At 36.6% G+C, this 25,139-nt stretch overlaps 2 protein-coding genes across 2 annotated transcripts in view; one reads left to right on the forward strand and one right to left on the reverse strand.

Moving 5' to 3' along the window:
• Nucleotides 1–9,908, forward strand: part of LOC116637730 (translation machinery-associated protein 7-like) — a 102,290-nt gene extending 92,382 nt beyond the window's left edge. Inside the window, exon 2 of the mRNA XM_032413232.1 lies at nucleotides 9,676–9,908. Within this exon, the coding sequence (XP_032269123.1) occupies nucleotides 9,676–9,908 (233 nt within the window). The remainder of the gene's footprint in view (nucleotides 1–9,675) is intronic.
• Nucleotides 1–25,139, reverse strand: part of TENM3 (teneurin transmembrane protein 3) — a 2,501,300-nt gene that overhangs the window by 1,366,859 nt on the left and 1,109,302 nt on the right. The window lies entirely within an intron of this gene.

The raw sequence follows: 25,139 nt of genomic DNA on the forward strand, positions 1-25,139 counted from the left end.
GTATGTCAAAAGGACACAGCAGCCAACTGAAAAAGTTCCCGAAGCCAAAAGCTGGAATAATTTGGGCAACAAAATAAATAAAATAGCTTGGATTAAAAACCATGGCGTAAAGTATATACCCATTAGCCCATATTGATATAAATAAATGATTGGACAAATAAACAGATAGTAGGAAGTAGACAAATCTTCTGTGCAGAATTCCAAATAATTTATGTGGATACTCTGACCTCAAGGAGGTAGAGCATAACTGGGGCACCTGGGTGGCTCGGTTGTTAAGCGTCTGCCTTCGGCTCAGGTCATGATCCCAGGGTCCTGGGATGGAGCCCTGCATCGGGCTCCCTGCTCTGCGGGGAGCCTGCTTCTCCTTCTCCCACTCCCCCTGCTTGCGTTCCTTCTCTCGCTCTGTTTCTCTCTGTCAAATAAATAAATAAAATCTTTTAAAAAAAAAAGGAGGTAGAGCATAACTCCCAACTCCTTAAGTGAGAACTGTGCACAGTGACTTTCTTTCAAAGAGAACAGTATGGAAAGGGGGAAGACAGAGTAAGTTTAGAGCCCAGAAACCTGACAAACACTACCTCAAGCCAGATGATCATGGTTAACATCAGTGGTGATAAGTCATGCTGATAGTATACGCCATTGATATGATGTGATGAGAATAGCACTTTATCTTTGTGATCTTGCTCACAAAATCTCATAACCCCAGTCTAATCATGAGAAAAAAATCAGACAAATCCCAACTGAAGGACATTCTACAAAATACCTGACTAGTATTCTTCAAAACCGTGAAGGTCATCAAAAACAAGGAAAGTCTGAGAAACTGTCAGAGCCAAGAAGAGCCTCAGAAGATGTAACAACTAAATGTAATGTGAGAGCCTGGATGGAATCCTGAAATAGAAATAGGGACACCAGATGAAAACTAGTGAGATCTGAATAAAGGATGGAGTATAGATAATTAGGTAGTAATTTTGGGCATTGATTGTGGTAAATGAACTACACTAACAAAAGAAGTTAATGAAAGGAGAACCTGGGTGTGGGATATATGAGAATCACGTATTTTAGTAGTAATAGAAAACAGTTATTTAAAGTACTCAAGCAAAATAGGAAAAGGCCATTGTGAATACAGTATGTTTTAAGCACCTCATATACATTAGTTTATCTATATTTGTGATGAAACTTAAATTTTATAACTCATAGTGATGGAGTTAAAAAAAATCACTGGTGAAAGTCTCTGATATGTCTAGGCATTTCAAAAGAACATAAAGATTGACAAAACCATTAGCACTATACAAGTGCTTTATTCTATCATAAAATAAAGTACTGAGAACAAATAAAAATAAGTTCATGTTGTGAATTTTCAGTGAGTTATTCCTAGTTCTATGCATACTCTTTTGATGTTCAGAGGAACTCAATATACTAGAGTGGGAGTCAAAAAGAAATTTGCTTAACAGCAACATTCAAAAGTGTTACTTTAGCCCAATTAAGGTAATTCAAAGTTAACCTATTATTTAAAGAATTGGAATATTTTCTAATTCAACTCAAAGAAGTAATAACAAACATTGAAATAATGCCACAGTGTTTGTGCTACAAGCATTTACAAAGACCACAGTTTCTTGGCATTTATGTAATGATATTCAAGGTTTATTTGCTCATTGTGACCATTCCAATGCGCTCACAGAAATCAAAAGGTCTCTAGCCCCATGGTTATTTTGTTCAGGGTTTCTATTTCATACACTGTATTTGAAATATTTCTCAGACCAGTTACTGAATTCAGACCTAGTAAAGAAATTGAATACTTTCAACAACTCGATAAGACACACTTGAGAACACATGATATCTTCAAAACCTCCAAAATAATTACAATGGCCTCTAAGATTTCATAAAAACTTGAATAAAACTTCATCCCATATAAACCCCTTAATTTACAAATGCTTAAAACATATCAAATGATGTTGCTCAAGTATGCCATGTATTATATTGCTAATATTCTTCTGGTTAAAAAAAAAAAATCCAGAACATACTTATCTTAAATGCAACACGTTCCCTTTTATATAACATCTTTAGAATGTAGTCATTTCATATCATCTATCACCTCTGTCACAATTTTCTTAAGATTTCTAACCTCTCAAACTTACTTCTCTTATTACAGACCCCATGATTTATGAGTCTCGATAGCTACAGAGACAGCTATGAGATTAGCATTGTAACCTATAGCAGATCACCTCAGAAACAGTTTCTTCTGAAATGTACTGTCACACTGAAATGGAATTACAACACATTTTGGGGCAATTCTGACATGTACTTTTTAAACTCACTTGCTCAATTGTAAAGGGGAGAAAAAGTAGAGAAATGGGGGAAAAATAGGCTACATTTGTTTTTCCTTCCTGTAAAAATAATAGACCCTTCATCAAAAGTTTACCATAACGAGATATACTTCCATTTAGCTAACATCTTACATATTTGCTCTAAGTACCTACATAATTATACACGTCATTAAGAAATGAAACAAAATGATCGATTTTAACATTCCATTGGAAACATATTAGAATCCATCCTTTGTTAATGATTTTGTGCCATATATGTGTTTTAATCTTTAACGAAAGGAAAATTCCAAGTATCACAGTATATTTTGATTTGATATTGTGTTAAGTACCTGAGGAGGAAAATGTGAGAATGTGTGGCTTAAAAAAAAATTTAAAGGCTGATGTTCTGGGAATAGAGATGTAATAGATTTATGGCAACTTCTTACAACAACTTCTCCTACCACAGCAGACACAAGCAAAGGTGTGCAAATCACATGTTGCTGTAGGCCTTTCCAATGGAAACTCAATATAGAATAGCTCTAACATTTCTAGAAGAGAGAGATGCTAGAGTCCAGGTGAAGAGTACGAAGAGTAGTTCACCTCAACAGCTCTTCCTTACAAACACTAGCCACCTTCTAAATTATCATCTATCTCTTTGCTACTCAAAGTGTGGACGACAGACCAGCAGTATCAGGATGACTTGGGAATATGTTAAAAATAGAAATCTAGGGCGCCTGGGTGGCTCAGTCGGTTAAGCGTCTGCCTTCGGCTCAGGTCCTGATCCCAGGGTCCTGGGATCGAGCCCCTCATTGGGCACCCTGCTCAGCGGGGAGTCTGCTTCTCCCACTCCCTCTCCCTCTACCCCTGCTCCTCCTGCTTGTGCTCTCTCTCTCTGACAAATAAATAAAATCTTAAAAAATAAAATAAAAAGTACGGATGTCTAGGACTCACCCCACATCAATTAAACCAGAATCTCTGGGTTTACGGGCAGTCATCAGTATTTTTTAAAATGTAGCTATGGGGCGCCTGGGTGGCTCAGTTGGTTAAGTGTCTGACTCCTGGTTTAGGCTCAGATCATGATCTTGGGGTCATGGGATCGAGCCCCACATCAGGCTCTGTGCTGAACCTGGAGTCTGCTTAGGATTCTCTCTCTCCTTCTCCCTCTGTCTTTACCCACACTCTCTCTTTCTTTCTCTCTCACAAATAAATCAATCAATCTAAAAAAAAAAATGTAGCTATGAGTTTAAGTTGTCTGAGTATCGGGACCAAGTAGATTTAATTTATTTATGCTCATAACATCTGAAATACTCTCTTCCTTTAAGACAGGCTCAAAAAGCATTAAAAAGAAAAAAAAAATCACACTATGCTCCAGAATTTATTTTCTCTCTTTTTTTTCCCACCTAACTCCCCTCTTCCCATCCCAAATTCCTTATGGTTTATATGCTTACACACACATAGACATGGACATGTATATGCTTCTGTTCTTTGTACATTAACATGAAAGAATGTGGAGCAAAAGCCCTTAACTAACCAGAAATCTCTCCATCTATAACCCCAGTGATTTTGCTTTTCCCCACAGCCAGTTCAGGACGTCCATGGAAACATTACGTGTGTGGAACTTACAAGCAAATGTTTATTTGTATTGTCTTTATCCAAATAGCATAACCTCTCTTTATATGTAATGTGTATATAGAGAAGAGCATTAACTAAAAATAGCAAACACATGGGGTGCATGGTACTGAAATAGTGACCAGAGAACAAATTATCTATAATAGCAACTAAAAGCATTTGTCAAAAGAGGGGACCAAATTTACAGTGAAAATGGTTTGAGAGGCTGGACAGGAAAGTGAGTAAACAGAACACCCAGAGAATGTGATGATTCAAGACCTAAAGAAGCCAACCTGAACCCCTGGTTAAGGGCCAGCATGGCTGATTTCCCATGAGAACTTTAAAAACTTGAACAATCCCTGGATGACTGTTCTCCATGCTTCCAGTCAAAAATCAGAAGAAAATGGTATTTTTTTTTAAAGATTTTATTTATTTATTTGACAGAGAGAGAGACAGCGAGAGAGGAGACACAAGCAGGGGGAGCGGCAGGCAGAGGGTGAAGCAGGCTTCCCGCTCAGCAGGGAGCCCGAGGTAACACCTTTCCTCCGAGTTTTTGTTTTATCTATGTATCTATTTATTTTTTGTGCTGTTGTTGATTTTCCTTGGGCAAATTGTGTGTGAAAAGTGAGAACATTATAAGAATGTATTATTTCTGCTTTTTGTTCTTCATCCCTAAAAAGTTAAGTTTTAGGTCAAGTGAATTTTTAAGTCTGAAGTAGAGATTTGGGGATTCAAACTCTAAACAAGAAACATTGAAAATCTTCTACTTAACTGATATTGGCATGTCCAAATTACACTCAACAAATCATATAATGATATATCAATTATATGTAGTAATGTCCCCAATCCCACAAAACAAACAAACAATAAGGTTAATTTGAGCATAATAAAATTCAATCTGAGTAACGGTTGAATGGAGTTCTACTTTCTATAAATATCCTTTTTCAGATTTGTACTATTTTTAATAAAAATTTTAAAATTAAAAAAAATTTAAGATAGTATATATAATCTATAATAATCTATTTCTCTTATTATTTTTTAGTTTTCCTAAAATAGGTAGGAGAACTGTCTTCCTCTATCTTAGCTGCTGACCTCATGCAAACTGTATTTTCTAGGCCCCCTCACCACTAGGCTTCTGGGTAGTTTCAGCCAATGAGAAGCACTAACCAACTCAGTACTGTTTTAGGTGTGTCCCAAGCAATGATTATGTCATGTCCCTGTGATGGTCTCAGTTGCAGGGCTTGGGGGACACCCACATTCTCCCTTTGTCTCTCCAGCCTGAGGTATCATTGTATCTTTCTGTCATTACTAACCTCTGCCTTGCTTCAAACAAAACCTGTTTGGGCTTTCAGTGCTTCTGACCCCTTTGTCCTAATTCCTTACATGGAATCACATAGTATGCATTGTGTTTTCCTGACCATATCATCTGACACAATGATACAGTGAGACGGAATGAGAACACTGGGTTTGACTGCTGTCTTTGTTTTAGATAGGCTTTTGGACACTGAGCACATTACCTAATTATTTTCTCCTAATGTCTCCTCAGAATATTCTACCTCTGTTTTGTTTTTCCCTCCTTTAACTCCTCACAGCATTTATTACAGCTGACAAATCTGAGGCTCTATGTACCTTAAAACTTCAGGGGACGTTAAAGACCATCTGGTAGCAATAGTAACAAGAGCTGATCTCGAGTACTGTATAGCACGTCTTATACTAAATATATGTGTTTATATGTATTATCTCTTTACCCCTCACAAGGAAGGATAAAGTTGATACTAAATTATTCCCATTTCACAGATGAAGAAGTGCAGATGTAGATGGTTCGAGTTACTCCTCGAACCTGGCCCAGTGCCCAAGCATTCCACCTTATGCCTTCTTGCCACTACTTCCCTCTTTCAATCTTAGGAAGCTCAGATTTCTCCTCAGTTTTTACAATTCTCATCTAGGAATACATCAAGGTTTTGGGAGTATAGTCGCTATTAAATGGCAATACAATTTTTGAAATATTTTTTGAGAGCTGTATCATGGTTGTGCTTGACACTGACTGGATTGGTTTTATTTAGTTTCCAAAATAGGCTGAACTGTCAATTCTATAAACAAATATCATCTATATTACTATAGTCTGTGGTGGTGTTTTCTGCAGTGAAGACGTTAAGGTTAGAATATGCATTCTATAGGAAAAAAAAAAACATGACAATTAAATATAATAAAGCAGAAAAATGGCAGTGGAAGTGGTAACAGGAAAACAGCCAAATTAACAAAACCCATTAACAAGATTCAAATCTAATATTTATCATATGCTTCACTATCCAGTGTAGACATTATGTAGTATTATGCTAGTTTATCTGATTTGGGATGGTGGGGATGTTTTATTTGTTCTAAAATCAACTAGTTGGGTTCCTATGCCCAGATTAAATGTCTGTGTGCCTCTACCCAGTTGTGACAGTGCAGATTCATAGGTCTCACATATTGAAATTTGCTTTAAACACACCCAGCACAGTCATATCGTTTACTATTGCTGGCATTTCTACTCCCAGGGAAGTTTCACGTATGTGACGATGCATCACATCTTGAGTGACACAGGGGAGAATAAATGAGGTTAGCGCACCAGCTATTGACTGTCTTGACCCCAAACTTTCTCTATTGCTACCTACTCTCCTCAAGAGTGAATCTATTCAGAAAAAAACAAAGCTGACTGGATTGGGGATTAGAAACTGCTTCCTCTTTCTTGTCATTCAGGTCTGAACCAGCTGAGTGTCCTTTTGGTATCACTGTAATCCATCTCACTTAAGGTAGAGCATTTGACTTCTTCACCACCAGGCCTCCCTTCCGCTTTAGGAAATAATGCTCTTTCAATCTCCTACCCATTCAAATAAAAATACCATCTCATATTAATAACATCTCTCCCAAAGAAGCTCAAATCATTTTTCAGATATTTCTCTAATTCTCACAGCATTCCTATGAGGTAGGTAATGTCCATACAACAACTTTTCTCCACCAAGTCAGAATGATTATGCAAGGGTATTAGGTGCCCAGAGGTATTATTGAACTGACTTTCATTTCCTCCAAAAATATATTTACTGGAGATTGAAGCAGTGCATTTATTTGGAAAATATATATGTGGATTTAAGGATAGAAATTTGACTTGGAATAATGACTGTGTTGTCCATGGTATTTTGACATTGATAGAGATACATTGCTTCTAGCAAGATGCAATATAACTCATTTGGATACTGTGAGTATAAATTCCTAAGTTGGCAGGTATTTATCAGGTTGAAAACATTAAAGGCACCATTTATGAATTCCATAAAAGAATGTTTTTGGTCCAATCGGTACATTCAAAAAATCATCTTTTTAAAATACATTGTGATTAGTATCAGGGGAAAATAAATTTAAAGGATTTTAGATTATTTATGTTAGAGATAAGATTGCCTAACAATTTGATCTTTAAGAATAATGCATATATTTACTAAGACTGGAAGTAAAAGAAGTGAATTAAAATTACATTACAAAAAATTTTGATTTGGCTAAAGAAAAAAAAATCATCTATTGAGTGAAATGTTTTAGTCATATTCAAAATATATTGGTAGGTACTACCTGAAAGTTAAATTAGAGGCAGAATCCTTCCATTCCTATAGGATAAAGATAATCCATAACACATAGAGGGCTGCCTATGCATCAGTGTGGTTCTTAGTACCTTAACTCATGTCTTCCCCAAAATGATTATCATCCTCCTCTCCAGATGAGAAAACCCCCAAGGCACGGGTTCCATCCCTCATCCAAGGTGGTAGGCTGGGATTTGAATCCATGCTCTCTAACTCTCAGATTCTCATTTTTTGACCCTACTCCTCTGAATATAAACTGGTACTGTATAACTAAGGTGAGTCAGCATACCTGTAAAGAGATTTTTTTTTTTAATTAAGAAATGTGAAGAGATTGATATGAAGTGGGAACAATTGCTAAAGTTGGTTACGGGATATCCTTCCTTCCTTCTAGGGGAGAGAAAGCCAGATAAATCCAGCGTGCAACAGGTAGGCCATTCAAAGTTGGTGATGCTTTCTCCTGAGGTCCCGTAGGGACCACAATGCCATCCTCATACAGTTTCTACTAGTGTGCAGCCCTCAGCCTCCTCTTGACCCCCTCTTGACCAAGTGATATATCTATATTCTCTAAGAAAGGACGGTAAGTTTGGATCAACAGATGGATAGAATTAAAAACTCCCCGACTAACAAAAACCCCAAATGTTTCCTGAGCCACAGTTGAGAAAATAAAAATTTCCAGGAATGACAATTTAAAATATAAGGAGTAATACCTTAAATGTCCTCTTAAAATAAGAGATCAGTTCAGCTAAGGTTGACAAAAGCATAATTTCCTAAATTTAAAATTAAAAAAAAAGAAGTATGTGTTGACTCACCCATGATTAAAACATAATTTAAATTAAATATTAAATACACACTATTTATATTTATATATTTATATTATATTACATTTAAATACTTAAATATATTTAAAATATAATATATAAAATATTTATATAATATTAAATAAAATATAATTTAAATTAATATAATAGAAGTAAGGGTGCCTAGGTCACCTCAGTCAGTTAAGCATACAGCTCTTGATTTCAGCTCAGGTCATGATCTCAGGGTCATGAAATGGAGTCGCTGTCAGGCTCCATGCTCAGTGTGGAGTCTGCTTGATAGTCTCCGTCTCCCTCTCTCTCTGCCCCTCCTCCTGCCTCACTTGCTCTCTTTCTCTAAATAAGTAAAACCTTAAAAAAATAGAATATAATAATAGAAGCAGCTAACACTTATTGAGTGCTAACTATATGCCAGTTACTATGTTAAGTCTTCATATGTATGACTGATTTCATTTTAAAACATTCCTATAAGGTAGGCACAGTTATTATGTCCATATTTCAGAAAAGGTAACTAAGGCTAAGATTAGAATGAATAAATAAATAAATAAATAAATAAATAAATAAATAAATACACCAAGTACAAAGAATCAGTAAGTGATGGAACCAGGATTCAAAGTCAGTTTGCCTAATGCCTAACTCATAAATCCCATGTTATTATATAAATGTTCATAAATTTCTGAAGTTAATATTCAGGGTAAAGACACTTAAAATATCTCTTCAAAAAATAGACACTTATTTCCCAGTCATAGCTAATATTTCGTTCATCCTGGAAAAGTTTCCCCTTCCTATTACTCCTTGATATATAAGGCCTTCAGAACTCAATTCAGGGATCACTCTTCATTGAAAATTAGAGCCCAATCTCACTCATGAATATAAATGTAAACATTTAAAACAAAATAGTAATAAAACATTATAACAATTCAAAAAATACATTATACCCAAGTTCATTTTCTCTCAAAAAGACAGAAATATAGAAATATACTAAATATTGACATATAGAAAATATATTAGTTGTATACCATATAAATAAAGATGGGAAAAATATATCTTTATGTCAATAGATGCAGAAAGCTATTCAGTAAGGTTCAATATCTATTCATGACTAAATCTGTTCTTTTTTAATTTTTTAAAAAGATTTTATTTATTTATTTGACAGAGAGAGAGAGAGAGAGAGAGAGCACAAGCAGTGGGAGTTGGAGAGGGAGAAGCAGACCCCACACTGAACATGGAGCCCGATGTGGGACTCGATCCCAAGACCCCGGGATCGTGAGCTGAGCCGAAGGCAGATGCTTAACTGACTGAGCCACCCAGGTGCCCCTAAATCTGTTTTGTATTTTTTTTTTAAAGCAACTGTAAGTGGAGGATTAGGGGAAGGGTTAGCAGGTGCCACATCTGGCCACGAAAGTGGCAAAAAGCTGCTGGAACAGCCCAAGAAGCAGGCCAACGGGATGGATGATGAAGATAAGTCATTCAAACAGAAACTGAAAGAGGAGCAAAAGAAACTTGAAAAGCTAAAAGTGAAGGCCACAGGGAAGGGTCCCCTGGCCACTGGTGGAATTAAGAAATCTGGCAAAAAGTAAGCTGTTCCTTGTGCCTGAGGCAATGGTGATCCTTAATTCCATTCCTCTGTTAACATCTGGATCCCCCGTCATCTGTTGTCACCTATAGTTAGAATGAAGTGTTGTCTTAGATCATGTTGTACATTTAAGAATAAACTTTTGTAAAAAGAAAAATCAATCGATCATAAAAAAAATAAATAGAAGAGTACTTACTTTATCCGATACAAGATATCTACAAACCCCCATAACAACATTACGTGTAACTCTAAATATCTGCAAGCATTCTCATTAAAGTCAGGACGAAGACAAAGTTGGGGGCACTGAATACCGTACTCAGAGAAATAAATAAAAGAACTAGATAAAAATAAGAACTAGAAACAAAGGAAGAAAATGAATGCCAATTTGCAGATGAAATAATTGTTATCTCAAAATAGCTAACATGTGTGGACAAAATATGAGCACTTCAGAAATAATAGGAGAAAATATACAGTGCTAGCTTTATGACGTGGAGTAGGAAAACACGTCGTTAAAGAAAAGGATTGGTAGGTATGAACTACATGAAAGTTAACAATTCTGTTAATGTAAGGATGACAGAGATAAAGTGAAAAACCTACCCATAGCTTGGGAGAAGATACTTTAATTTAAAAACATGTTACATTATAACACATACCTGAAATTTATAAGCAGAAATACAAAGAACCAAAAAAGAAAAATGGGGATAAGGCATGAAGAAGGGCTTCTCTTAAAGAGGAAATCCTCAGAGCCTTGCATATTAGATGGATGCTACGGGTAACCATGGGATGCGTGTCAGAAGCACAAAGCATGCCCTTTTGTATTCACCACATTAGGAAAGATGAAAAAGTCTGCTGTAACAAGTCCTAAAGATATGGGACAATGAAAACTTGGAAACTGCTTGTGAAAATGCTGATTTTCTTTCTTTTTTCTTTTAAGATTTTATTTATTTGACAGAGAGAGACACAGCGAGAGAGGGAACACAAGCAGGGGGAGTGGGAGAAGGAGAAGCAGACTCCCTGCTGAGCAGGGAGCCTGATGCGGGGCTCAATCCCAGGACCCTGGGATCATGACCTGAGCCAAAGGCAGAGGCTTAACGACTGAGCCACCCAGGCACCCCAGAAAATGCTAATTTTTTGACAAAAAATGTGGAAAGCAATTTGGCATTATCTTAGAAACTTCATGTGCTTATACCCTATGACTCAGCAACTCCATATTAGGAATATACCTATATTGCTGGGCCATGTATTTATATATGTAAATATATAAATATATAGATATAAATATATAAAATATATTTATCACAATCCACAATAAAAATGTGCATCACACACACATATAAAACACAAACAAAACTTTTAGAAAATAATGCTAATTCTTACTATAAGTTAAAAATGGGTATTTGGATATTTTTTATTCTATTAAAAGTCAGTTTCTAAAAATACTGGTTTTGACTCAGTGAGCTGATTTCATAACCTACTAATGGGTCACAGCTCACCGTTTGAAAACTACTGTCCTAGAGAATCTCAGTGCATGTGTTCTAGGGAACATATATAAAAATGCTCATGGGGTGCCTAGGTGGCTCAGTCGGCTACATGTCTGACTTTTGATTTTGACTCAGGTCATGATCTCAGGGTCGTGAGATCGGGTGGTACATTGGGTGTGGAGCCTGTTTAAGATTCTCTCTCTCCCTCTCCCTCTGCCCCTCCCCCCTTAAAAAAATGCTCGTACCTATATAGTTTTTAATTTAAAAAAATGGAAGTAATGTAAATGTCTATTGAAGGAGAACAAATGGGTATATTGTGCTATATTTAAGAAGTTAACAACTCCACACATCAACAAAATTATTAATATTGAGTGAAAATGCAAATTATATTAGGATCCTCATTATAATTCCACATATATAAAGTTGGTAACATGTACTAGTAAGAACATGTTGTATGTGAGAAAACTATAAAGAAATGCAGAAAAATATATATATATAATGTATATGGCTGTGTATATGCATGTGAATGCATATTGAGAATTTGTTCAAAAAATATTATAGTATCAACTAAAATGAACAATCATTAAAATCATTCTGGGTTAAGTCAAGTCATAAACATCTAAGAATAAAACTTCTTTGAAGTTTTTCCGGTTTTTGATCAGTAAATTGCCATTTGGCTTAAAGAGATTTGTTCAAAATCTCTTAAAGAGTTTTAGAACTCTTGCTGAAGATTCATGTTATATTTGGCACGGCCATAGTATGGATTATATGATGTGTTTTCATATTATAAAATATCATGAATTAAAAAAAAAAACAAGCATGAGATTTCATTAAGAAAACATTTAATTTCCCTTATTGCAATGGTCTCTTCAAATGCAATGCCTATTGCTAGGTAAACTGTACCCAGAGCAATGTTTCCACAGTGGCTTTTTACATAAGCCTCTTCTTACCTCCTTGTACTCCGGCAAGGACTTCTCTGCTGAGGAACATTGAAACAAGCCATGTACACTGAACAGTGTTGCCTGCGTGTCTAAACGTATTTCAATTTCCACTTATCTTCTAGGAACTTCGGAGAAATTCCAAGTTCTCTTTGGAAGTCCAAGTATTTTTTATAGACCCGGACTAGATCTGGGCATTATCAGATTGAAAGCAGTCATTGTGAACCTTCTCAATAACTCAGGAGCTCCTGAGACTGCTCTGTTTGCCCACTAACACCCCAGTAAAGTCTTCTCTTCAGGGCAGTGTAGATTCCCCTAGGAGTCAGATCTGCCAAAGCAAATGGATCCTAGCAAACACGTGTTTGCCTTGGCATTTTCCACTTCACGTTGATAAATCGCCACCGATTCTTCTATTTTTTTGTGCATGTAGAGTTAAAAAAAATAATAATAATAACAAATGCCTCTCTGCTTTGAGACAGATTAAAAGTATCTTTTTAAACATAAGATGAAATCCTTACACCTGATAATCGTGCAATATAAGATGTATAGATGACAGAGTGTGAGATTTTTTTCTCACTAAAACAAAACAAAACAAAACAAAACAAAACAAAACAAAACAAAACAACTTTCCCTGATGTTCTCAGATAATCTAGTGGTCTTTCCTGTGACAAGAGGAGTGAAAAGTCACCTTATCAGTACAGAGAAGCTTAAGAAATCTTAATTACTTAATGCTGTTGTTCTCAGAATAAAACAAAAATTAAGAAAATTTTGGAGATGGGGATATTACAGAATGAAAAATGTAGGGAATCAATCAGTAGCTACCAACAACAACACAGTAACGATAATATTCACTAATTAGTGACAAAAGGGAAAAAAATAACATGCATTAAAATTCAAGTTCCTATTTCTCTGTAGGTGTATATTGAGCATGATAATCCGGGCTGGCTGACACTTGCTGTGGAAGGAAAGAGTTGAATGTATCTGTGCAAGAAACCAGGAGGAGGGGATCCAGTGTGGCATGTCTGAGATTTCAGAGGTAAGGGACACTCAGACTAGAATCCACTCATTCAATACCCATTACTGGTGCCTGCCCTTGGCAAGAGACTCTGCTAGGCTTTGGGGACACAACGACAAAGCTCTGAGCCCATAAGGAGTATAGCAGTGGAAATACTCTGAAGGTGTAATTATGACACGAAGACTAACTATAAGGGTGTGTAGAGCTTATGATGGGAAGGATATCCAGTCTGCGGAGAGATGGCCAGAAATAGTTACCAAGAGCGATGATGGGTGCCTAAGCTGAGTTTTAAAAGAGAAACGCACTTGGAAGATCTGGACTTGTCTTGGAAGAGGCTAGTAAAGGTAAAGGGATAATGCATATACCTAGATTGGAAGGGGTTCCATCAAGAAACACACAGTGTCTCTGGTTTCCAGAATTCCACAGTCATCCTCCTTTGGCTTTATTGCCAATGTTCTTGTTATTTACGCAGCTTGTACTAAGTGCACCAAAATGAGGATTTTCGTAAACTATTTGTATTTGTTTATGTGTGTGTGTGTGTATACACACACTTTTCACGTAGTTTTTCACATATATTTCAACACAGACTTTTTTCCCCCTATAATCTTGAGCTAGGTTTGCTAGCAAGATTAACATTGTGTCTGGATTTAGATAGAGTTAAGACCTAGTCACCAACACTATGGGTAACAAAGTGGGTCAGAGAAAGTATATGCCAGCACGAGCAAAGTTCCCAAGCCACTGGTCTTTAAGACTGCCCTGGGGACCAGATAGCACTCAACCATTCCATCTTCTTAGAACTTGGCACAAAATCTCCCCCTTCTCTATTTGAGGACTTAAATGTTAGTTACTCCGTGAACATACCACCATTCTAGAGCAGCTTTGAACCTACTTTTGTAAAGTTCCCTGATTCCAATACACACCTGTGACTGATCATGCGAGTGCAGTAATAACTCACAGATGTCTACTGAGTTTCTTCGTTTAGCAAAGACAGCCTTATTGACCTTCTAGGTCCTGGGGAGAATTTCTGGTTCACTGAGAAATTCTTTAACTTTGACTCAACAATATAGCTTCTTTATTAATTACTATAAAACAGTAAATTTTCCATTCTGGATTTAGAATCTAAAGTTTAGACAGGTTATTTTTGCTCATCTGCTGCTGACTCTAGGAAACTTGGTCTTTGACTTTGCTTCAGCCTCGTCTTCATAAAGTAGACACAATTCGCGTCGCTACATGAAGAGCTGATTCCAATCACTAGCAGAAAAATTAAAAAAAAAAAAGCTAGTCACAGCCAGGAAAATTATATTTTGAATTTTGCCCTTTACTCTTGGAAAAAAATACAGTGATCACTTTGGTGGTAAAACAATTTGGCATTTCCTCTGTACTTGAAACTGAATACATACTCACTTATACTGAATTTCGACTTTAAATGTTAACACACTGGAGCTTATTTTTCAGAACAAAGCATATGTGATTTATTTTATTTTCATAGAATATTTTTATTTTTTAAATAGTTTAAGCCAGTGTGTATTACCTAACATTATAAGTAATTCTTAGGTGTAATATAGAAGGCGGAGAATATGCATATAATTACTCATGGTAGGAAAAACTATTGCATTATTATTATTATTATTATTATTATTATTATTATTCCCAAAATACCAATACAAAACATTCATTTTTTAAACAATTTATACAATTATTCTTTAAACTAATGGAAAATATCATTCATATGAAGTAAAGAACAGAGTTGAAAGTGCATAGAAAAATGCCAGGTAACTTAAATTATACTACCCTGTCACCTCGTCTCTCAATCACTTGAATGTGTAGCATCTTAAATAACAGATGTAGGGGCTGCTGGTGTGTTTAAATAATACCAACCTAACATATTTGTCATAATAAACAAGGGAAGGTAAAGGACTTCAAACCAGCCCTACTTGCTTTATACTGCATGGATAATGTAGGCACTGGAGGGCTCATTTGCAAATGTTTAGTCTATCAGAAGCATCGTTAGGTTACCCTCCCTGGCAGCATGCAGAGTAAACTAACTAATGCACACCCAGACTGTAGGTGTTGATTAGACATTTGTGCTCAAAATGAGAATCACCAAACACGGCTACAGCTAAATTGGCCCTTTTTCACTCTAGATATAGAGTTAATGAATTCTGTAGGGACTAAGAGATTCACAAAATTCAAATTTAAGTAAAAAGTACAAGCAGGAATAGGTGGAAAAAAATAAATGAGCTAAAAAAAAATACTGAAAATTTAGGGACCAGATATTTACGTTTGGACTAGCTATCATTAGCTTTATACAATAATATATTAAATAAAAAATTAGATTAAAACTCTTCTTTTTAGTCAATACCTAAACTAGTATGCCATAATGGCATTTTTTTCCTCTTCAATAGTTTGCATTATGGGACTTCCATTTACTCTTACAGAATCATGAAGCATAATAGATTTCCATTGTGGAATATTTGTAAAATATTTTCTCCAAATTACTTTGTTTTTCAGTAACAATGTTCATTGTCCAAAGGTCTCTGTTTTCCAACTTTGATAAGGAAACTCATTAGCAGATGGTGCTTTAATTACAATGAAAGATACAATGACTACTGCGTGCATATGGCCGTCTGTCAGTAATCATACACACCATGGAATAGTGGTTGGGAATTGTGGTTGATCCCACATGTGTAAATATTTACAACAGTAAAAAGGGCTGGGATGGGATAGGTGGGTCCTTCCTTCTCTGTTTCTCTCTTTTCTGGAAGTTCTAGATTTGTCCAGGCTGAAAAAAATCAGGAGATATTATTGTAGACTGATTATCAAGAACAGGATAAGTGGGAAATACTCAACTATAGAATCTTTGCTTATTTTTCCCTACCACGCCTCCATATCACCTCCAGTTCCCACCTCAGCTCGTGTCTTTGCCAAAGCCAAACATACATATACTCACATGTACCAATTACTGAGGGCTTTTCACAGGTAAGAAATCTGAAGTCAACTACAAAGAATATTTGCTTTTCCTTTTTTATATACTCTTCCAAATATTTCACTCCTCTTTTTCCTAAACCACAGTATTCCCGATTCTTCACCCAGATTGATTGATTCCTCTCTGCATGACTATAGGTCTTCTCAAATGCAAACTAATGGTTAAACTCCAAAATTTGAGGAACAAATACGATTTTGTGGAGGATTCAGATCCCTTGATCTTTTAGGGGAGAGTCTTGTTCCCAACAGAACAGGCACCCTGATTTTCAGAACTGTTAGAAAAGCATTGCTTCTTTGCTTACCTTCAATGTAAACTATTTGTCCTTGCATTCACTAGCTCTTTCTTGATTCTTTTGTGCTGAATGAAAACAGCACCAGCTGAAGTTCAACAACCCACAAAACATTACACGGAGTGGATATGTTAAGAAAGCAACATAACAAGGATGGAGATAGAAGTTGAGATGGGTAGATGTAAATATGAAACATACCGAAAATGTTAGCAGTGATTCTTCTTGGATCAAAGTATGTAGTTTATATTTTCTTGATGTTCTGTATATTTTCTATGAAATAAATGTGTTTCTTCTAAAGGCAGGTAGAGTAGTGTGAGTGGGTGTTATGTTTCACACACGGGAGGGTGGGAAATGTAGTAGATGTTGTGGAGAAGATAATCAAGACGAATGGTTTTCAGATGAAAAAAAGAAAAATGTACACAGGTACAAAGCCAACAGATTCAAATAAGAAGCAAGGTGAGGAGACAATCTGTTTTTGGGCTCCTGATCTTTCCATTTAATTTGTTTTGGAAATCTGTCCAAGAGTAAGAAGCGGTACTGCACTGAGAGTCCTAAGATACAGGTCCAGTTTCAATGCAATATGCCCATATGGCTGCCAGTGAATTATTACACACGCATGCACGTACACACACGCACACTCACACTAACCTCAGGGGCATAGAGAGAAAATGCTCTCTTTTTTTATTATTTTTTTTAAGATTTTTTAAAATTTATTTATTTGACAGACAGAGACACAGCGAGAGAGGGAACACAAGCAGGGGGAGCGGGAGAGGGAGAAGCAGGCTTCCCGCCGAGCAGGGAGCCCGATGCGGGGCTCGATCCCAGGACCTTGGGATCATGACCTGAGCCGAAGGCAGACGCTTAACGACTGAGCCACCCAGGCACCCCAAGAAAATGCTCTCTTAAGGAAGTTTAACACTTGTAGAAAGATGTAGGTAACACAGCATTATCATTACAATTATGTGCGGTAATTGCCAAGGCAGCCTACCATAGTGGAAAAGGGTCTGGCCTCAGATAAAATTAGGTTTAAATCCAGGCTTTTGTACTTAATGTCTGAGCATTTGGGGGAAATTTTGTGATTCTGCTTAAGAACCTGTTTTTTTTTTTTTAATTCAACTCTAAAATGAGAATAGTAATGGGATTAAATAGGAGATAATGTACTTAAAGTGCCTGCTTCACAGGTGCTCAAGATGGGCATATTTTTTTCTTATTGTCATTAGTTATTCTGGATATGAATATCAGTGAATAATTAAGATATTTTCCCTTTATCAAAATGATATTTTTGTGTAATAATTGATGGGTAGCAGACTTTGTGTACAGCACAGAATAGTGCAGTCTGAAGTTACACTGGTAATGCATCTATCTGGAGACATAATTTTTCCTACTTTTGTCTGTTTGACATTTTACTATTCTTCAGGGAGGGAACACTTCACAAGGGATTCCATTGTTCCTGGGAATGCAGTTTCTAGTAGTATTTTTTAGTAACTCAAAGATCAGGCATGTGTACAAAACCCACCATCAATAACAGAGCTGGTAGTACACACATAGTTCTTAAAAATAAGATTTGCAGTCCTTCAGCTCCCTGGAGTGTTTCTAATCATGCGGCTCACTTTATACTTCATGATTCAACTCCTCTTAATAAGCATGAGAAAGTAAAAGCATAAAACAAAATTAGTTATTTTCCACTCTCGATTAAACACTGTTGCCCCCTTAAGGAGTGTGCCCAAATCTCCTGGACAAGGAATGTCCCAGTTTAGCTGCACGTATCCAGAAGCTTTCAAGTAGCGGCACGGACTTTGGTATTGCAAATTCATGAGCACAGGAGCCGTAGATGGTGTGGGTGGGATATGTTTATTTACAACTTTGCCCAGTGATGGGAGGCTGTGTATACATTGAAAATAAGCAGACAGGTATTTGCATGCAATGCTTTGTCATATTAAACACCTTATGTAAAGTTCTTGTTTATAAAGTAGGGGTATTAGTTAACTGCTTCCTAGAAAATTAAGGGACATAATATATGCATTGTACTTAGCATATGTCTAGCATGGAGCAGGTGTTTGATGGATTTTGATTCCCTTTCTCCTCATCTTGCAATTGTTCCAATATCTCAGCCTATCCAATAATCTAATTACTAGGGTTCACAGAATTTCAAGAGGTCTCATGGTTATTACTATGTTTCTCATCAAGGACAGATATTAATTTTTAAAATAGATTCCAATTCTCCTTTGAAACTATTACCACCATCCCTCTTTTGCCCTATTTTAATATATTGATAATGGTTATTTTAATGTCCTTACCTGTTAACTTCAGTACCGGATAATCTGGGGGTGGGGGATGCTTTTATTTATTTATTTTTAATCTTGATTACTTAGTTCAGATGATGCTATTTTATCCCAGCTTTGTCAGACATAGAATTTAGACCCTTTGATCTCAAGAAATGTGACCAGTTTGGGTTGAGTTACAGATTTGGTTAAACTCGACCGCATCTGCTTCATTCCCATTCCTTAGATGTGGCCTCCCGGACTTTTGATTGAGAGTCTGGCGCATCCTTCTCTCCTGAGCTCAGAAAGACCACAGGAGTGTGAGTTATGCCCTTCAGAGGTTTGAGTTTAGCAGTTTTGCCTCTTACCCCTCATTGTTTCAAATTTGGGGAAAGTTTTGACTGGGGACCTGGTGTGTATTTGTAACAGGTCACCTCCAGTGGGCTCTTGTTTTCTAACCACTGCAAAACTTCAGAAGAGTTCCTAAGCCTCCCATGCCACTCCCGAACATGGTGAATATTTCCAGGGGAAAAATGGCTTTGCATCTGCAGGTCCTTTGGATTCCTATCCATCACACTAACCCACTTGACCACCAAAGGCTCTACTGCTTTGCCTGTCTCTCAGCGGAGTATGTTTGTGTAGGCCCAGTCCTATCCTCAACCTACACCTTGAATCTGCAAATGTTCTTAGGAAAGAAAATAGCTACCAACTCTCAGCTATCCTAATAAAGGCTCTTCCTTCTTGGGATTTTATTTCCTCTAGTTCTTTTTTTTTTTTTTTTCTTAAAGATTTTATCTATTTGACAGAGAGAGACACAGCGAGAGAGGAAACACAAGCAGGGGGAGTGGGAGAGGGAGAATCAGGCTTCCTGCCGAGCAGGAAGCCCGATGCGGGGCTCGATCCCAGGACCCTTGGATCATGACCTGAGCCGAAGGCAGATGCTTAATGACTGAGCCACGCAGGCCCCCCTATTTCCTCTAGTTCTTGTTGCTTCTATAGTTTTCCATTGTCTTTAAAAGTGCAATTTTACTAGAACATATCCATTTACTTCCTGGTTGTTGCCATGAATTAGTGTATCACACCAAGAAAAGGAAATCTCAAAGATAAATAATTTTAAGTTTTAGATAAGGTGTCATTTTTTGAACGATGTAGTTAGAAAGCATCATTATAGCAATGGTTTATTTCTCTAGCAGCTCTTTGTAGGGACCATCTCTGAAACCTGCTGTGTCCTTCCTACAAAAAGGTAAAGAGGACCTCCCAGAGCACGTGTAGAACTGACCTGCTTGATGGAGTTATAGACTGAACTCAGGGTCAGTCTCAGAAGATTCTTCTTAACGGGATACATATCTTAAAAGTGACTAGGAAGGAGTTTAGAAGTTAAGACCCACAGTATTGAGTCAAGGTTATACCACAGCCAGCAGATGATTCAGCAGATATTCAAGTTGGGCTGGTTATGATCTGTAATTAATCAACCAGCAATCTCACATGTTAAACATTCCAAGTCTATGTTTTACTACCAGTGATCATAGCGAAGCACTGAATTTTGTGTTATATTAAGTATCGGACTAGACTCATTTCCAAATAGAGAAGCACAAAATACAAACTAAGTGTGAGAGCTGGTCCTCCCAGAACTTCATTGCTGCTGGTTTTAATATTAACGTGCTCTATAGTTTTCTCCCCCGCAAAATATAAAATAGAACAATAATGGTACTTGCCTCGGGGGCTGTCTGGATAACTAAATTAGTTTATATGTGAATGCTTAGAACAGTCCTACCAAATAGCAAATAGCAAATTGTTATGTATGCTTGCTGACATTATAACCATCATATGGTAAACTGAAATAATCACCATAATTTTACTCAACAACTTCGACAGACTTGGGTTATGACCTACACTTCTCCACTTGTTAACTTTAGCAAAGCCTTTAGTTACATTATTTTATATTCCCACAAGAAAAATGTGTATGATCATTTATTCTTATTTCTACATTAAAATAATGGTGATTTTTACAATGGAAAACTGACATATAAGTCCAAATACTGCTAATAGATTTGTCTTTCAAGGTGATTTTTCTCTACTTATCTCAATAAAATGTTCATTTATAGTGGTGGGAGTACTAAAAACTATTGGCAGTATGAGATACATACATCAGACATGGCAAAGGATCACAAAAACTTCTTTAGTATCAAAAAACACCACCAATTACAGAGCTTGTCCTACTTTGAGGAAAACAAGAGCTATTAAAACAAGAATTGTTGCTATAATCTCAGTGGCAATATGGAAGTATTATTACTCTTGGATTACCGAATTATTTTTTATCTATTTTAAGAAATAACTTGTAAAAACACATTTAATGCCTGATTTTGTCTCTTTAGATTCTAAGACATATTCTAGGTACATGCCTTATTGAGTTGTTGAATGAGGAATTGTATCTTTTGTTGTCTTTGGGTTCTCTAAATTCCAATAGAAAGAAACTACAGAGCAGTGAAAAGCCTAGTCTGGTCATGGCAATGGTTTATTCTAGTAATGTAACTGGATACCCAAAGGCAGGGAGGCATCATTTCTTGCCTTAGCAAGCAACAATGACACCTTCCAAGGACAAGCCTATGTATTTATTTACAGATGGACTATGACAAAAGATGTCTTTATCTGCTTCAACATCCTGAGAGCAGATCAAAGAACCAGGCAAATGAGTTGGTACATACATTATCTGGCTCCTAAGTGATTTTATCTAGCTCATAGGTATGTACTTGAATAGTACGTACTTGAATACACAGACACACACACACACAGACACACACACACTGAGTAGACAACCACTCCCTTTGGAGTGAAGCATTCATGCTCAATTATTCTATATTCAATTTACTTCAAGCACCCTACTGAGAACTAAAGCCATTTTCAGTTACAAACCTCACTATCTACATTAACATGAATTTACTTTCTAAGAATATCTTGCCCTGGCTTATAATAGTTTATTGCAGGAACTTAACTAAAATTTGATTTAGCTCTGATGTCCATAGGCCAAAGAAGATGATAATAAAGACGAATGGAGGAGGTTATTGCACAATGTCTTAAAACATAAAGGAAAATAGTAACTATAATGTCAATGAAAATAAAGTTCACTCTTGCTTTATAGTGACTTAAAAATAAGCTAATGAAATGGATTTTAACCCTGGCCCATATGAATTAAAAGTACATACGATTAAATGATTTTAAGGCAAGAACCTGTGTCAAAACATGAGTTACACCTAGAATCACAATTCACATTTCCATTGTTCTCATTAAATGTCACTTTGCTAAAGGAAATTAAAGATGTGTATTATTTCATTCCTTTCCATTAAGGGTAAGAGTATCCATCAAATGATGTAAAATGTTTCAAAAAAAGTTTAGGTATCTTAAAAGAGACTCTTCTTTTTATGAAGAAGAACTTTAAATTTACAAGTCAAAGAAAACACCTTCACAAAGGTCTGAAATGTAAATGTGGTGGTATTTTTAAGGTAGCTAAGAATTTAACTTGGTGGGATGGGAAGAGCTTATATTAAGAGACCTGAGGGGAGTCTACATATTGAACAATCCACTTACACAAATGTCCTTCCCACAACAAAAACATCATGTTCTCTGCTGGGCATCCCAGTTTTGCAAGATGTTAAGCTCATCAGTTAGCAATAGGGCATCAAAAGGGAAACTTCATTCCCAGTATGCCAAGAAAGTGACAAGTGTTATTAAATAAATTCTCACTCTTCTCCACAACCGGTGGTGAGAAGCAAGAACACCATGGAGTTTTCAGGCACAAAAAAAGACCAAGTGAGAGAACATATTCATAATTCCCAGCTGACATGAATCTTTAATCTAAGATCATTTATTTTGTACAGATATCATATTCATGCCTAGAAATATAGAAGCATTCTTATAATATCCTTTGCCACTCGTAGATTATTCTAGCTTTGCTTGTGACTGTCCCTTTCATAATAAAAAAATCACTCACTTTCAGTTAACTCCAGTGATGGACCATGGATAAATGAAACCCACAGTTAACAGCAAAGCTTCATGTTAGGCAATGTGTCAACTTTCTAACTGTCCAAAAAGAGAATCCTGACTGACTTGGATTCTTCCTGCTTTCGGTTACCCTGCTCATTTTACATTTCCAGGGCTTAAGAAATGGCAGACAAAAGAAAAGAAAGAATGAGAACAAAGAGAGGAAAGGAGAAAAAGGCAGGAAGGGATAGAGAAAGAGAGAGAGAGAGATTGATCTTGGTTGAGTAGAAGTCCTCCCCCACCTTAAACCAGAATAATTTTATGGGTAAAATTATAACATGCAAAGATACAGTACTCATGCAAACGAAACTGTACACTTAGCAGGGAAAACCCATTTGCCCATGTGTTTTTGAGCCTTGGTGAGCCACACCAATGGATAATTAGATATGATTTTGAAAATTAATGACTCAAAATCACATCCTTCGTAATTAGGTCATTTAAGATGAAAATCTGACTTCATTCTTGTTCACTGTAACAGTAACCTTTTGCTCCCCCTAGGTCCCAGAAGGCAACAAAATGATTCAACCTTACTAAAATTTCACCTTCAGTAATCCATTATATCTTAACTTACACATTAAGATTTTAAAACCTCCATCTGGTGGACATAACTTGACCTCTTTTGATTTATAGGCAACCTGTTTTCACAGGTAAGCAAATTTCTTTTTCCTTTGACCACCTGGCTGAGGCGGGAACAGCTGAGGCAAGTCTGCTCTCTAGTGAGCTCCCACCGCACCACCAGCATGCCATTAAAAGCGAGGAATTCAGGGTGATTTAATGTCTATGAAATTAGAGCTTAAAGTACTCTCGGAAACCAGCTTACGGAATGACTCCTTATCCCTAATCAATTGGGAGATCTGAAACAATGGCTACGTCAACAGTGAGGGATTCATTCTCCTTGTCTGAGTTGTAGGGATTACTGGGGCTCCTTGGACGTTAAGTGAGGAGCACAGAAAATCCCAATTATACAAAAAGGTTAAGATAGATGATATTATAGGCCAGAGTTTCTCAAAGTGTGGTCGGCAAACCACTTACATTAGCACCATCTGGGAATGGGATTGAGAGGGTCTCTGCTGAATAATTCAGTTCTTCCCTATTCTGTTATTCTGAAAATGATTAGATGTAACTATAGATATAGACAGAGATATCGATGGAGATATAGATCTGTTCCTCCTTCCTCGCAGGACCTAAATGTACCAATTATACAAGGGTATATAAGAGAAATAATAGAAGATATTCAGGAAACTGGCATTTATTTCTATTTTCACCAGTGTGAACAATCTCAATATAAATGTGAAGACATATAGTTTTGTTGAAAAGGTGAATAAGGACAATGTCAAACTTTACCCGAACCCTGTATTCCTGGAAAATAGCAAAGATTACTATATCTCTCTATCCTTTTCTTCTCCCAAATACCCCTGTCTTAGTCTTCCTAGAAATGGTCGGTGCCTGGGACAGGCTGACCTTCCATACCCACCCCCTTTCCTTAATGACATAGACAAAACTCATGTCCATCTTGCTACATGACTACTTTAAGGCTTATGGATGAATTCCTTGTCTATCTGCCTCTATAAAACCTGAGACCTCTTTCTTGGTTTTGAGACTTTCCACATTTGTGACTATTCTCTCTATTGCAATAGCCTGAATAAAATCATCTCCTTAATCATTGGGGGCCATTCATCTTTCAGAATGGCATGTCTGATCATTGTTCTTAACAAATACCTATTTGTAAGAGAACATGTGGATGAGGAATTTATGAGGATCGTAAATTCAACAAAAATAGGAGTTGACCACTACACAACATTTGTGACCATATTCCTTTGTTGTGCATTCATCTGTGGATTGGATAACCAGATTGCACGTTTGAAAGCTGTCTTGGCAAGAGTCTGCTCTGAAGAGATGAGACAATATTTGATAGACCACATAGCGAGCTATTTGCATTTCTAAACTAAGACAATGAAGTACCATTAAAGAGAAGGAGAGAGCCTCTAGAGAGATGTTGAAGTTAAAAACTCCAAGATTTTATAAAACACTGAATGCAAGAATGAAAAAAAAAAAAAAAAAAAAGGGCAAGGATGACTCCGGATCGGATCTTCAGAGCCGCAGCTTGAGTTGAAGAATGCAAGAGGAGTGTTGGGTTTAGTGAGATCAACTTATTTTTAAGTTTATCCACACTCAAGTATTTTAAAATAAAGTGATTTAATGTGACTTATACACGGAGTATAATAAA

The sequence above is a fragment of the Phoca vitulina genome, unplaced genomic scaffold (genome assembly GCF_004348235.1).
Source record: "Phoca vitulina isolate PV1807 unplaced genomic scaffold, GSC_HSeal_1.0 scaffold15, whole genome shotgun sequence".
Taxonomy (NCBI): domain Eukaryota; kingdom Metazoa; phylum Chordata; class Mammalia; order Carnivora; family Phocidae; genus Phoca; species Phoca vitulina.